General features: G+C 46.3%; 1 protein-coding gene across 1 annotated transcript; it reads left to right on the top strand.

The window, feature by feature from the left end:
• The first annotated feature begins 2,834 nt into the window (after window positions 1–2,834).
• Window positions 2,835–15,740, top strand: LSM12 (LSM12 homolog). The gene is made up of 6 exons (XM_048517811.1): window positions 2,835–2,851; window positions 3,034–3,175; window positions 6,394–6,527; window positions 8,938–9,047; window positions 13,197–13,323; window positions 13,766–15,740. The coding sequence occupies exons 2-6, from the start codon at window positions 3,052–3,054 to the stop codon at window positions 13,856–13,858; spliced, it is 588 nt and encodes a 195-aa protein (XP_048373768.1). The 5' UTR covers window positions 2,835–2,851; window positions 3,034–3,051; the 3' UTR covers window positions 13,859–15,740.

Here is a 15,740-nt window from a genome sequence, read left to right as displayed (position 1 = left end):
ATAAAAAACAAACCCGTCCCCATTAAAATACAATAAAATATTAAGCACACTATAGCATATTAATTTTTACAACGTGCTGATAATTTTGAAAGGAATACAATGCTGCTCTACACTGTTTATGTACAAGATTTAGGGGGCGATGCAAACATTCACAGAAACTGACAGGGAGTTTTTTGCATTATGCTTCTCAGCAGTATCCTGTGCAGTTTAAGCCCATCGATTTCAAATACAGTATTCTGGAGTAACTTTGCATTGTTTTGCACCCAGTTAGGCCTGGTGAGGATTTCAGCCACCTACAGAACACTGAACTAGAAAAGAAAGATCAAACGGTCGGTCTCTGGGCTCATTTTCCAAGTAATGCTTTTATTGCTCAATAAATGTCTTGTGGTGGCGACAATTCTCGTTCCCTTTGTTGTAAGGCATTAACTTTTACCTAATGCTGTTCTTACTTTGCTGCTGGGGAAATGCAATTAGTGGTTAGAGAACTACATCTTGTGTAACAGATGCACTCCAGTTACGATGAAGGGATGCTCTAGTCTAGACCAGTGATGGCGAACCTATGGCACGGGTGCCAGAGGTGGCACAGAGCCCTCTCTGTGGGCACGCACAAACAGAGTTCATCATGTGGTGGTGGTGGTGGGGGGGGAATTGCCCCCCACACACATCTAGGCTGGCCTGGGCCGCTGGGCTTGATTATTAGCATTAAACCTAGGACGTAGTTTTGGGGAAGCAGTATAGGTAACCCTGTTAAGCGCTGTTAAACTCCACTGATTTTCATGCAAAGAACTAAAGTGTGATCCTTTACCTGGGAGTAAGCTCGGTTGCTGGCAATGTGGCTTGCTTCTGAGTAAACCCTCCTAGGGTCATGATTCACCCGTTCGAAGAGTTGCATGGTTGCGTCAAAGCAAAGCCACCGACTACCACCAAGCTTACTCTTGAGTAATGCATGCCTCGGAGCCAACCTTTTTTCTAAACTAAAACCTCAGTATCCAGGTTAAATTGCCGTGTTGGCACTTTGCAATAAATAAGTGGGTTTTGGGTTGCCGTTTGGGCACTCGGTCTCGAAAAGGTTCGCCATCACTGCTCTAGACAGCCAGCTGCTGTGACTGAAATAGGGCTTGGTTGTCCACCTCACAGGCCAATCCTACACCCACTGGCCTCTTATATCTGCTTTCAACAGGTGTTCCCCCAAGGCCCCTTCCGCACATGCAGAACAATGCACTTTCAATTCACTTTCAAGATGAATTTTATTGTGCAGAATAGCAAAATCCACTTGCAAACAATTGTGAAAGTGGATTGAAAGTGCATTATTCTGTATGTGCCGAAGGGACCCAAGCTTCTCCCCTTCTAAGCAACCCCTTATTTGACCTTTTACATCTCCATCAGAAATCCTCATGAGGGGCATGTTTACAATAATATGTATGAAGAAGGGCAGGAACAGACAGCCAGATCAGATGCAAAGGCAATCCCCATCTTTGGTTGCCATACATGCAACATGACTTGCAGCTGCCCAGGATGAGTATGTTTGCAGAAGTCTTGAGATAAGCATCCCTTTCCCCAGTGTCACCATTCTGAGAAGTTTTCCCTTTCATTTTTACTTCCTTCAAATCTCAGCATGGGAATGCTTGCAGAGCCCCTTTAAAAACCATGCGAACAATGATGTGGACGTGAAAGCCAGCAAAATTGTACCTGTCAGCTATGCCCTGCTCTTTATTTGCTGTACTTAACACTGAGACTCAAAGTGGATGGCATGGTGTATAACACAGTATAGGTCGATTGAATCAAATACGAAGAGACGCTGAATGAGAAACCCTCTTAAGATAAGGATTATCAACATCTGAATGAGAATAGCATACTAGGTAAGCATCATACATAGCAGCCTATTAATATATCCCATACACGGCACTATAATTCACTCCCTTTCCCTTTGTTGCCTTCTGGACCTACCGACCGACCGACCGACCAACCATCTAATCTGTATGTGTATATAGTGTATGTGTATATAGAGCCCTTTGGGGATTGGGCGGTATAGAAATCCCATAAATAAAATAAATAAAAATGTGTGTGTATGCATATATAGTGTATGTGTGTTTGTACATACTTGTGTATGTATGTATAAATATATGTGTGTATGCGTGTATAAAATATGTGTATATGTATATACTTATACGTGTATGTACATGCATATACATACAACATGCGGGTATATACATATGTGTGTACGTGTATATACGTGTGTATACTTGTACACACACACACAATGTAGCGTCCTCACAATTACAGCCTGTCTGTTGATTGCAGGCTGGAAAATGGAAGCCGAGGGAGACGTTACTTTAAATAAGCTTCGCATGCTCCTCCAAACGGGCAAAGCGCAGTCTGATGAAGCCAGCTCTGACTCACGGACGAAAGCGCTGGCAACAGTCTCCCCAGTCCTTAAGGTGCCCGCCAGCCTCCTGTCGCAGTCAGCTGCCGCGCAGACTAACCCCGTTATCTAAAACTACCACCATGTACACACGGATTAAAGCTGACTCCATTGTAATGTGTGTTCCGGCTCCACGTGCGCGCCCTCCTGAAACGCGACCGCGGCTTACATTGAACATTTCCTTTCCACTAACCCCGCCCACACTGACCACGCCCACCGCCTCTGACCTCCCCTCCCCTTTCGCGAACTCTTCCCTTCCTTCGCTTCCTTTCCCCTCCGCGGCCTTGCGCGGTGACGTCGCGTGCGTGGGCACGTCCAGGAGGCGCGCCGTGGCCTTGGCCACACCTCGCCGCCGCTCTAGCGCTCCCTCTCTATCGTCCCCCTTTTTTTTCCACGCCAGGCGGCCGAAAAAGCGACGGAGCCCGCGCGGCCTGGCCTGGCCTGAGGCGGCGGCGGCAGGGCTGGGGGTGGCGGCGGCGGCTCCGGGTAGCCCCGCTCGGGCCTTCCCCTCCGGAGCCGCCTCTGAGGCGGCGGCCGCTGTTGCCGCCGCGGCGGTCGGCGGGGGCGCGGAAGGTGCCTCCTCCTCCGCCGCTGCTGCTGGTGCTGCCGCCGCCTGGGCCTGAGACAAGATGGCGGCGCTGGGCGGCGAGTTCTTCAGTGTGGGCAGCCAAGTGTCGTGCCGGACTTGCCAGGAGCAGCGGCTGCAGGGCGAGGTGGTGGCCTTCGACTACCCCAGCAAGATGCTGGCGCTCAGTATCCTTGACTCGAAGGGCCGGCGGGGAGGCAGGGAAGGAAGCCCTGCCTGGGATGGGGAAGAAGGGCAACCGGCCTCTCTCAAGGCGGCTGGGCCCGGTGGGCTCCAGGGAGGGAGATGCTGGAGGCGAGGCGAGGTTGGGCAGCAGAAGGAGAGACGCTCGGGGCAGGAATGATGGACGGGGGTGGAAGGGATGGCGTTAAAACTCGCAGAAATGATTGACACACAGAAACGATCGAGATAATTAAAAAAGGATTTGCTTTTCACTGTTACAGACAACTCTCAACTCAGTGTATTGTCGAAGGCTTTCACGGCCAAACTCAACTGGCTGCGGTGGGTTTTCTGGGCTGTGTGGCCGTGGTCTGGTAGATCTTGTTCCTAACATTTCGGCTGGCATCTTCAGAGGTGTATCACAGAGAGAAGTCTGTTACGCACTGTGTCTGGACTCTCTGTGATACACCTCTGAAGATGCCAGCCGAAATGTTAGGAACAAGATCTACCAGACCATGGCCACACAGCCCGGAAAACCCACCACAACAATCTCGACTCAGTGTTAGAATTCCTGGGACAGTGTAACAGATTTACATTATATCTGGGGGCTTTACCTTGGGAGACAGTCCGCATCCTCAGTTTTATTTTACTTTATTCCCCTGCTTCCCCTTGTGTTGGTTACGGGAACTTAGCTAGTTTCTGTGTAAAAAGGTGGCTTACTTCCCTGTCCACTGAGCTATTGCAGGGCATGCTTTATCCCTATGGAAGAAAGCCGGTCCTGGAGTGAGATTCTTTTTCTTTGGTTCTACTTATCGTTAACAAACAGTGGTCATATACAAATGGGCCGGTCTCTACTGAGATGTCTGTTTCTGTGACTTTCTAAAATTGTTTCTTGATTTTTGGGACATCTTGAGAAGATAAGTTCTTGTCTCCATTGGATTGTTCCCTGTACAGACAATAAAACCTGCTATGTGTTTTCCTTCCTGAGGCTTCTTTATTTTCATCTGGACAACCCCCTAAAATAGGTCTTCAGGAAGGAGAGTAGTCTTGGTGGGTAGGGATGGGGAATGGTGGGGTGAGGCTCCCACTTGCCTGCTTTTTCAGGCCAATGGGCATCCCTCAAACCTATCTCGAATGCTGCAGGTTGGCCTTGTTTATTAAGGGGGGTATGATGGGGCAATGCCTGGCCAAAAGGCCGATATTGAGGAAAATGGGATGCTTGTGAATGCGAAGCGGAGCACCTTGACCTGTTGGAGGAGGACTGAGAGTTTCAGGTTTCGAAGAAATATAGAAAGGGAGTGGTTGAGAAGGTAAACATGACAGGTAGTATATTTTTAGCCATCTTTCCTTCAGGGAGGTGGCTGAGAGGGAAGTGATGTAGTGAGTTTCACAACAAACCTGTGGAATTGGTCAGGCTAGGTCAAGGTCACCTAACAAGCTTCACGGTATGGGCTGGGCGTGGGGGCAGATTTAAACCTGGATCTCCTATCCTAGGGGCAGGAAGAGTCCTACCAGTTTGACGTGTGGGTAGGTTCCTGAACTTGACTCAGAGTTGCACATTGCTTGCTGACTAAATATGTGAGGCAAGGCCATTTTAGATCGTGTTGCATTTGAAACGAGTTGGTTTGATGTGTGACAGCTAATTTGCATTTACAGGGTATCTTGTGGTTCATGCAGTGGCTAATACTTGTTTGTGAATTTTTTCCAAGAAAGGTTTCAGACAGGAGTTCACTGGCATTCATGATATGGAGTGGAATATGGTAGGTGTTAGAGAATAAGGATGCTAAATGTGCTGGGAGCTCCCCACAAACCCCTAGAGGCTGAAGTCGTCATGTCTTCATGTAACCATGATTGTCTTAATGTAACCACGAGGTTCTGGAGATTAATAAGACTTGGACCAGGCTTGGCAGCAAAAATGCATTTTGGGAAACAGAATACAGTTGATTTTATTGCACATGAAGCCAATAAAGGCTATGGAGTGGATTTGATTGCAGGTTGGAAGTGGCAGGAATTTACATTCGGGAGATTTCTCTGACTTGCATCCCTCGGTGCATTTCTGTAAACAAAACAGTTTTCTTCTTACTGCAGCCCTCTTTGCAATACTGCTTCGGTTCTGATGGATCCAAATCTGTGTTTGGCTGAGTGGAAGTTTACAGCCCAGCTACCGGCAAGGTTGTAAAAGCCGTTTGTTGCTTCGGATTGTCTTTATTGCCTTGATGGCACAGGTTGTGTCCAGGAAGAGGAATGCTTCCTTGTGCACTGTAAGTCTGTTGTGAATCTGTGTGGATTCATGGGGAGGATTTCACACTCACTTTTTCTGTCTCGATTGCAAAGCCCACTATAGGCACAGTAAAATGTTTTAGAGGCACGAGTTAATGCTAGTGTCAGTATACCATTTGTGGATAAGGCCGAGATGGGATAGAACAGTGGTTCTCAACCTGGGGGTCGGGACTCCTTTGGGGGTCAAACGACCTTTTCACAGGGGTCGCCTAAGACTCTGCATCAGTGTTCTCCATCTGTAAAATGAATAAATTTTAGGGTTGGGGGGTTACCACAACATGAAGAACTGTATTAAAGGGTCGCGGCATTAGGAAGGTTGAGAACCACTGGGATAGAAGGAAGGAGTATGGAGTGGCCCCAACGTTTAATCTTCTCTGACCTTGTCAGATGATTGTTGAAATAGCTTCTCAGGATAGGAAGCAAAGGTGCATACCGGTAGTAGGGCTCATGGCTTTAAACACTTGTGTTCTTTTGCTCCACGTTTTTGAGAAGTTGAGTCTTTTTCCATGGCATGAAATAGCTCGATTTCAATCACAGCTTGTTTTATCTGTAGGGTTCCTAACTGCAGACTTCACACACAAAGCCTTACGGAGCCTACAAGCCAGGGTGGTTAGAACATTGGATGGGGGGAGATCCAGGTTTTAAAAATCCCTGTTATGAGCTCCCTGAGTGACTTTGGGTTAGGCACTTTCTCAACCTACCCTTCCGCACAGTGTTGTTGTAGGACGTAATGATTTCAGGGAGGACATGTCAATGCCCTGAACTATTTGGAAGATTAGTGAGATCCAAAGGAAATGAAAAATTTGCTCACTGGTGAATTGTCCTGATAGAAGACGTTGTATGCCAGTAAGCCCTTTGTTTGGATGGTACTCTAATTAATCCTTTCTTTTTGAAGCACTGAACTATATTTTCTGGGACTGTTTCCTTAATAATTTTTTCCCTCCAGAATGTCCTTCTTCCAGTGGCAAGCCCAACCATGCAGATATCTTGCTTGTAAACCTACAGTACGTTTCAGACGTGGAAATAATCAACGACCGCACAGAAACCCCCCCTCCTTTAGCTTCACTCAATGTTAGCAAGGTAAGAATTCTTCATGAAACCGACTCTCCTTTATCTGAGACCGCTGGGGTGACATTTGCAGATCATTAGCGGTATGAAGGTCTTCCCCTGAATCTGTTTTAACTAAGCTTCATGAGCTTCCATTCTGATGACTGTGTGGCAGCTTTTTGGCTGGTTAGCCGGGGTAGTGAAGGAGTTGGACTCTGCATTATTTTGTTAAACCGTAGGGTCCGAGGCTCAGCAATAGATCACGTGGGTTGCTTGCAGAAGGTTCCAGGTTTAATCTCAGTTATATCTAGGTAAATGAATTCTAAGTAGCAGGTGATGGGATAGCCCAGTGATGGAGAACCTTTTCGAGACCGAGTGCCCAAATTGCAACCCAAACCCCACTTATTTATCGCAAAGGGCCAACACGGCAATTTAACCTGAATACTGAGGTTTTAGTATAGAAAAAAACGCTTGGCTCCGAGGCGGGCGTCACTCAGGGGTAAGCTTGGTGGTAGTCGGTGGCTTTGCTTTGAAGCAACCACGGAACTCTTCGAATCACAACCCTAGGAGGGTTTACTCAGAAGCAAGCCCCGTTGCCAGCAACTGAGCTTACTCCCAGCAACTGAGCTTATTTTGCATGAAAATCAGTGGGGTTTAACAGCGCTTAACAGGGTTACCTACACTGCTTCCCCAAAACTAGGTCTTAGGTTTAATGCTAATAATCGAGCCTAGCGGCCCAGGCCATCCTAGATGGGGGGGGGGGGGCGATTTCACCCCCACATGATGAACTCTGCGCGTGCCCACAGACAGGGCTCCGAGTGCCACCTCTGGCACCCGTGCCATAGGTTCGCCACCACTGGGATAGCCTCATCTCTGCCTGGAGTGTTGTAGACCTTGCCGGAGCAGACAGGAGTCAGCTGGACACACCAGCGACCTAACATTCCCTAGGCAACTTCGTATCTTTTTGCGAGATTAAATGTTTAGTTTTCCCTCTCCATATATCTGCAATTGTTCTTGGTGAAAAAAAAAGAGATTGAAAAGAGTTCTGCTGGATCAGAACAGTGGTCCATCTAGCCCAGTGATGGCGAACCTTTTCGAGACCGAGTGCCCAAATTGCAACCCAAAACCCACTTATTTATCGCAAAGTGCCAACACTCCAATTTAACCTGAATACTGAGGTTTTAGTTTAGAAAAAAACAGTTGGCTCCAAGGCGCATGTTACTCGGGAGTAAGCGTAGTGAAGCAACAGTGAAATGCTTTGAATGGGTGAATCACGACCCTAGGAGGGTTTATTCAGAAGCAAGCCCCATTGCCAGCAACCCACCTTACTCCCAGATAAAGGATCATGCCCAGGCCAGCCTAGGGGTGTGTGTGTGTGTGTGGGGGGGTGATTTTCCATCCCCCCCCATGATGAACTCTGTGTACCCGTGCCCACAGAAAGGGCTCTGAGTGCCACCTCTGGCACCCGTGCCACCGCTGATCTAGCCTGACAAGCTGTTTTACCTGATGGCCGATTATTTACCCTCGAAGGCCAACAAACAGGACATAGAAGCTAAGATTGATCCCTGACGTTGCCTCCCAGCACAGGATTTCAGAGGTTTATTGCCGTTTAATATGAAAATTCCCTTCAGTCGCCTTGACTAGTAGCTGCTGTTGGGCCTCTTCTCCGTGAATCCATTTTAAAGCCGTCTATACTTTAAAATGCCAGCATGGTGCCAGTGGTTAAGAGCAGGTGGACTCTCATCTGGAAAACCAGAAGACTTTGTTATTCATCTTAAGGGTGCCCATTTGCCGTGAGAGGCATCATGTCAGAGTTGTAAAGGTCGGGCACTATCTCAACACCAACCGTCTTGCTTGAAGTCTTAAGGCACTAATGCTAGCTTGAAGCCTTTCAAAATTTTGTGTGTAATTATGTAATTTGCTGCGGGCAGGTGAGACGAAGTGAATCCTCCATCTCTTCCTTGTCCATAGAAAACTTACACACCAGATGAGAAGAGGAAGCGGCCTTTGGAGGAAAGAACATTTGTCCCTAGCTAGAGATGTGTCATGCACTTGAGCATATGATGACCTTCTGTTAACATGTTTCCTCCTCTCTGGAATGAATGGGGTTGAATGTGGGCAAAGAATGAAGACCATTAACACAGTCCTAACATTCTTTTTGTGACTCTTCTGACAGCTAAGTGGTGCTTCCCCTACTTCGAACTCTTGCAGAGTATTTTTCCCCCCCATAATTACATCAGTGCCTGTATCTCAATTGCCTGGCCAAACCTCTGTTGAACTTTACTGATCTGACTTAATGTGGTTTGCACCATCAAGGAGTCACCTTACCTAACGAGCTGGTCGTGGTCCCCGTTGCCCGAACATCACCTGCAGAGCTGGCATCTGTTGCTCTTTACAGTCCCAGGTTAACATCTGTGTGCATCTCTTCTGCTTCCTTTCCCAGCTTGCGAACAAAGCACGGAATGAGAAGGAAGAAAAGCTGAGCCAGGCATACGCAATTAGTGCTGGGGTCTCTTTGGAGGGACAGCAGCTTTTTCAGACTATACACAAGACGTAAGTAGCAGACTGGAAGGGTGATGAACAGGGGACTCATTGGCAGCTGGTGGAAGGACAGGGCCGCCCGGATCTCATTTTGGAAGTCAGAAGTTGCAGCCCAATGCATACCCTCCCCCCCTAGGAATATAGATTGTGTTCTCCACAGGATCAGTTCCATCATCCCCTGCCAGCATCATGCTGGCAGGGGATGATGGAAACTGTAGTACATAACATCTGGAGGGCCGCAAGTTTGACACCTGTGCCCTAAATGGTGTGATTCCTCCATCTCCTACGTACAGATTTTTCTTTCCTACTTTCTCATAGCCTTTGAAAACTTCTTGGATGTAGAATTCACTTCTTTTCTTGCAGGAGTAAGCAAGGCGAGTACATTTTGTTGCTCATCTCTGCCTCCCTTCTTCAAGGAGCTTAGGGTGCTAAAAACGCCTCTCCGCCATTCTGTTGTTACCCTCTCAACAATTTGTGCCAGTTGGTGACGCATAAAGAGCAACTGAACCCAAGTCGCCGTGCGGGAATTTGAATCCCCAGACCAAATCCGTCACTCCAATAACTTCTCAAATGCACGGTTTATTCAGGTCATGTATCAGGTTGTCCTGTCGTGCTGGATGGCGTTTTAGTAGCGGTCCCTGACTATGCCCTGATCTCAATGTACGAAGGTACTTTCGATCCCTGGAAAGTGCCCTCAGAAAAATGATTCAAATGAGACTTGCTCAGCTGTCACACATTCACATTGCTACAAGAATGTGGACTGCACCCTACCCAGCTTCGGTCAGCATCTATTAAGCAAATGAATGGTGTTGTCAAACACGTGACTCCTGAATTAGCATTTCCCCCCTTTGCTGTAATGGTTTTGTGTCCTTGGTTGACTGTGGTTATAAACCCAGAAGACCCCGACTGTTTAGATAGCAAAACCGTACCATGCCAAAGGTGTGCGTGTAATTTATTTACATACAAAGGCTTGGATGTAATGAATGCATCTTGCGCATGTTGGTCTCTGCTGCGAGTCCATTTCTCTCCTGCCACTTCAGTTTGTGCGGGGCGCCCACTGAAAACCATTGATGTGGCACAAGAGGTATTAGTGAACGTGTACTTTGTGACTGAGACTATCCAGCTCTTGCAGAACCGGCTCGTAGGATCCCAGCCAAGAAGACCAATTACGAAGGCACTGTAAAATTATGCATGCAAAGTATGCAGCTGCTTTCTAAGACAGAAGTGAAAATGTCTGAAGCTATGTTAATGTGGTAGATGGATTCAGTGACACTAGCCGGTAATCCAAGTTTCTGGGGAGGGCGAGGCTCTTGTTTTACTTGAGTTCAGGAGTTCCAGGCTGCCGTGCGCTTTGCAGTCAGGTTTCTGCACTAAGATTGGCATCAGTAAGGTGACCCCCAGGTAGCCAGTTTGTCTGTGCAGTGAAGAGTTTCATGTTGTACCAGAAGATTACAGCTGTCCTTGACAGATCTGTATTCCATGATAGATTTGTATACCTTATATATACACTATTGCAGTGGTTTTGCAATATATGTTTTGTATAAATTTTTAACAGTTGCTTTTTAAAAAAAGGGTTACATGATACACTTTTGATCCAGGTGTGTTGTAGCTGCACTATTTAAGTATCTGTGGCCTTCTGGATTTGTCTCTTGCTGTTTGATTACGTGTGTGACAGTGCGTTTTAAAAAGGTTGACTAATTCTGTGAAGAGAATAGAATAGGGTTACTGTGCCTAGTAGAACAGCATGTATCTGTGGAAACAGTAGATGTAACTGATGAATCTGAAAATACCCACATGTGGTCTGATAAATAACACACCCAGTTTGCATGAAGCATCATGTCTTTTGGGAGAAGGATAAGTGAATCAGAGGATATATGTCCCCTGCCCCGGTCAAATACAGTGATTTCCACTGTGGCTAATAACAGTTTTGAAGGGGGATGAGTTGAATGGTTTGAGGAGAGGCTTGTCTTCTGTTCTGATTCTATGGCTCGATCCACTTTGCGGCAGGCTGGGTTTTTCCCATCTCACCAGAGCTGTGTGCGACGCGCATCCTCATAAGCAGACAGATTTGTTCTCTTCAGAACGGCACCTGTGTCGTAATCATGTGACGGACACAGTTCATGAACCCATACTAATTTCTAATCCATAGCTAGTCAGTTCTCCTGTTGTGACTATTCCAAAGAGTCAGAAGCAGCTATTCTGTAACACGCAGTGTATTGTTGCCACATTGTCTGGGTGAATATATTTTTTTTTCTTCAAGCAGTTTTAAGTAGACTCCTTGACACATTTTTTTCTTCCCTCGCTAGAAAATTGATAGTCTAGTCTTCATACTCTACACAAGTTTTGAGTAAAATACTATAATTATGCTTTGACATTCACAGATGTCAGCCTTGAACTGAATGTTAAGAAGAGTACTTAAATTAGCTAAGTTCCCTACAAGACTAACATTGGGTGAACAGGCATACAATCCATTTTACACATTAATAATAGTCATCGTTCTTTATTTACGGCTTTTCGCCAATTAAAAACACAACGAAACCTAATCATAAAAAATAAGTTCCAACAAAGTTAAAACAAGTAAAACGGAGAATTTGCAGAATTAATTCATTAAAGATACAACAAGTTGTTGGGCTTTAAGTAATAGCATGCATTATTTTGCAACCTGGACTGTAATTGGGAGGTTATCTCCTATAAGAAACCTCTTAACGTTTTACACATTATATTTTCATGTTCACAACCTCCTTTTTCAATTTTGTTTTTTAGTCACTGTTTTGGCTAGTGAAATAAAACTGCAGTCCTAAGGATTTTTCTTCCAAGTGCAGGTCCTTCTGAATATGACTGAAGTCTATAAAATTATGCACAGAGTAGAAAATGTTGACAGGGAGAAATTTTTCTCTCTTTCTCACAGTGCTAAAACCAGGAGGCATACATTGAAAATGCTGGGGGGAAGAATTAGGACTAACAAAAGGAAACATTTCTTCACGCAGCACGTAATTGGTGTTTGGAGTATGCTGCCACAGGAGGTGGTGATGGCCACTAACTGGATAGCTTTAAAAGGGGCTTAGACAGATTTATGGAGGAGAAGTCGATCCATGGCTACCAATCTTGATCTGAGATTGCAAATGTCTTAGCAGACCAGGTGCTCGGGAGGAGCAGCAGCAGCAGAAGGCCATTGCTTTCCTGCATGTGAGCTCCCAAAGGCACCTGGTGGGCCACTGCGAGTAGCAGAGTGCTGGACTAGATGGACTCTGGTCTGATCCAGCAGGCTAGTTCTTATGTTCTTAATAACGTGGGAGTGACTTCTGAGTAGAGCTGCTTAGAATTGCTCCTTTAATCCTGGCTGGGTTTTTTAAAGTGGTTTGGCAAAATGACTGTGGTAGTAAACCGAGTGCTGATGCTATGTGCAACAGGAGCTGCAAACTGACCAGCAGCAGTGTGTTATACCAAGACCGCAGAGGGACTGAACTGGGTGGCTGAACCTCCTAAAACTGGACAGCTGATTCTTGTTTGCATCTGAAAGATGCCAAGTCTGCATTTTTCCTTGCGGTGGTCACCAGAAACACTGTTTTGCGTGCCCTTACTCTGGAGAAGCAGCGCTTACATTTTATTAAGCCTTCTTTTGCTTTCCTGGTTTTTTTTTAAAAAAAGTTTAAATCCTTCTGTGTCCGGGCTGTCTCTTCTGTCGAGTGTCTGCCACCTTGGTGACCCTTCGTACTATATAATAGCATTCCTATTTGAGGTAATGGCCTAGGAGCTAGGTGGAAGTGATTGTCCTGTCAGCAGTGGCGTAGCAGTTAAGGGCAGGTGTACTCTAATCTGGAGGATCTGGGTTTGATTCCCTCCTCTGCTGCTTGAGCTATGGAGGCTTATCTGGGGAATTCAGATTAGCCTGTGCACTCCCACACATGCCAGCTGGGTGACCTTGGGCTAGTCACAGTTCTTTGGAGCTCTCTCAGCCCCGTCTACCTCACAGGGTGTTTGTTGTGAGCGGGGAAGGGAAACGAGTTTGTAAGCCCCTTTGAGTCTCCTTGCAGGAGAGAAAGGGGGGATGTAAATCCAACTCTGCTTCTTTCCCCTGCACGGTGGGTACTTGGCCACAACGACCGTGTAAGTTTAGTCTGTAAAACTCCTCTTGTGTTTTTGTGTTTGCCTCTCTTCCAGCATTAAAGACTGTAAATGGCAAGAGAAGAATATAGTTGTGATGGAAGAGGTCGTCATTTCCCCTCCGTACCAAGTGGAAAACTGTAAAGGGAAAGAGGGGAGTGCCCTAAGTCATGTACGCAAAATAGTAAGTAGATCAGGGGCTTGGGCCTGGCGAGGGGATCTCAAGAGGAGGGAGGAGGCGAATCGGCACGGCCTAGTGGCATCTGCAGGATCCTACTAGAATGAGCTTTCATTCCACTTTGGGCCATCCTGTCAGACTTTCGGCCCCATCCAAAGGACTTCTGCCATGTTTTTAGTGGCTGAAGTATGCAGTAGGGGCCACCTGTGCAATGCTGGCAAAGACTGGAAGAGAGCCAACTAATGTCAGCTACACTACAGGCCATGCCCCCAGACTGGGGTCATAAACTCTGCCCGCCTCTTCCTCTGCTTTGACCGTCTGCTGGGTTTCGTTCAATGAAGGTTTGTTCTGCCACGTGACAGTGTCAGTCCTTCAGACAAACAGGAAGCGGTTTTAAAACCCATCCTCCCGTCCTAACTCCTTGTACCCCTTTTTCTCCTTTGTTCAGGTCGAGAAACATTTTAGAGATGTCGAAAGCCAAAAGGTGATGCAGCGTTCACAAGTCCAGCCAACACAGAAGGAAAGTGCCCTCTCGTCCTGAGTCCCACCTGCCCTTCCTTGGTTGCGACAGATTGCGCGTGCGGGGGGGATGGGGTGGGGTGGGGGATACCCTTCGAACACGCAGCAGCAGATGACATAGACCTCTTCTGAGAGGTCTGGGGAGAGCAAGGGGAGGGTTCCATTTCTGTTTCCGTGGCGGCCCTGTAACGATGGGACCCGCAGCTTCCGAACTTTAGACTTCAAAAACAAGAGAATAATTTAAAACACTCATTCATTACTTGACTAACAGGTTCTTTCATTTCCGCCCCGCCGGGTTTTCCCCCTAGAACAGTCAGCTGGGTTGTATTTGAGTTTTCTCTCCCTCCCGGAATCCTCTCATTGTTTTTAGCTTTATTCAAATTGATTCCGCACCAAGCCCTCCTTCCTCCTGTATCATAGGAGAATTCAGCTCCCCAATGTCCTATTAAAAAAAAGAAATAGAGAAAAGAAAGAAAATTAACAAGCTGACTGTGGTAATGTAATCAGGACCTTTCGTGTGACTGGCGATCTTGTTTTGGTTTTTGTTTGCACAGGGCAAGGCTTGAATTAGCCTTATTTTTCTTATCTCAAAATTATATATATATAAATATATATAAAAAAATGTCCTTTAAATATTTTCTGCTTCTTGCAGTACTCTGAACCGGGATCATGGCAAAAAAAAATATATTCAAGCTTAAACCATCAGATCTCCATCAGTGGGTGTTTTTATGCATAATTATGGAGGTCGGGCACTACGTCTACCCTGTCTGCGGTGATATTGGAGAGGCAAACATACATTTGATCTTTACGCTTTATTCTTTTAGTCTTTTACAAGTTGATTTTTTAAAGTATGTGCCCATAGATCTGATCTCTGGAAATACCATTAGATTGGCATGGCTTTTTTCCTCTCAGCCCATGATATCGTTGGAGCAGTTTTGGTCTTCTTGGGGAGCTGGGGATGAGGGGGTTATGTTAGCTTTTCCCTCCCAAGGCTTTGTAGGTTGGGCATTATTCCCGGATGATGCTTTTTGGCCTTTGGAATCCCAACCAGATGTTGGAGGGCAGGCGTGAAGAGGCTTGGGTCAAGCACACCCATAGGCATGTTCAGTCCAAATCTTCTGCAGTTCACTCTTGAATAAAGAAGACAGTGCTAGTGAATGAACACGCTACTGGGATGTTTGCAGTACCTTCATTTTTCCCGCAGTGTAAAAATGCCAGCGTGTTTAACTTTTGCAACTCCTCTTGAGTCGCTCCAACAGGCATGGCATCCATCGTTTGAATCCCTCCTGTGGGACGTTGCTGCATGCCATGTTTGAAGCAAAACCCTGCTAGTGTCAAGGCAGCCTCCCTGGCTCCATTGTTTTGAACATAACTTCAGCAGATGAGCCTCGGGGCCATTGCGCTGAAAGATTCAAATAGGACGCTGGCAAAAATAGTCTCCCGTAGCTGTGAGTGGTAGAATACCCAGTGTAGCACACTTCTCTTTAGTCGTCCTTGGCTGAAATCTCATGGACCAACACATTGAGCCCATTATTTCTCGAACACATCCTGGAGTTTCTGATCAGCCCGAGTCTTGGCCATAGATCGAGCATCTGCTTTTGTCTAATCAGCATCTCCCGGACTGACCTCTCATTGTCTTCTGTTAATCTGATTTGCCTTAGAAATACGTTGGGGTGGACAAAGTATAAGAAGTCGAGGAAAAGGTGGGATTACAAAGGACATTTTTTTTTTGCCAGGATCCCTTTCCCCTTCTCCCTTTTGTGTGTGTGTTTGTTTTTTTAAAAAAAACAAATGGATCAAAATTTAAATAATTCAAGCCCTGCCTTTGAGAATGGAGGGATTTTTTTTAGTATTGTCTAGCAAAACCAATAAAAAAACCCAGAATTTTTTTAACCATCAAACAA

Source organism: Sphaerodactylus townsendi, linkage group LG15 (genome assembly GCF_021028975.2).
Source record: "Sphaerodactylus townsendi isolate TG3544 linkage group LG15, MPM_Stown_v2.3, whole genome shotgun sequence".
In the NCBI taxonomy this organism is placed as follows: domain Eukaryota; kingdom Metazoa; phylum Chordata; class Lepidosauria; order Squamata; family Sphaerodactylidae; genus Sphaerodactylus; species Sphaerodactylus townsendi.
Note: the sequence above shows the minus strand (reverse complement) of the source record. Positions and strands in the feature narration are given on the sequence as shown.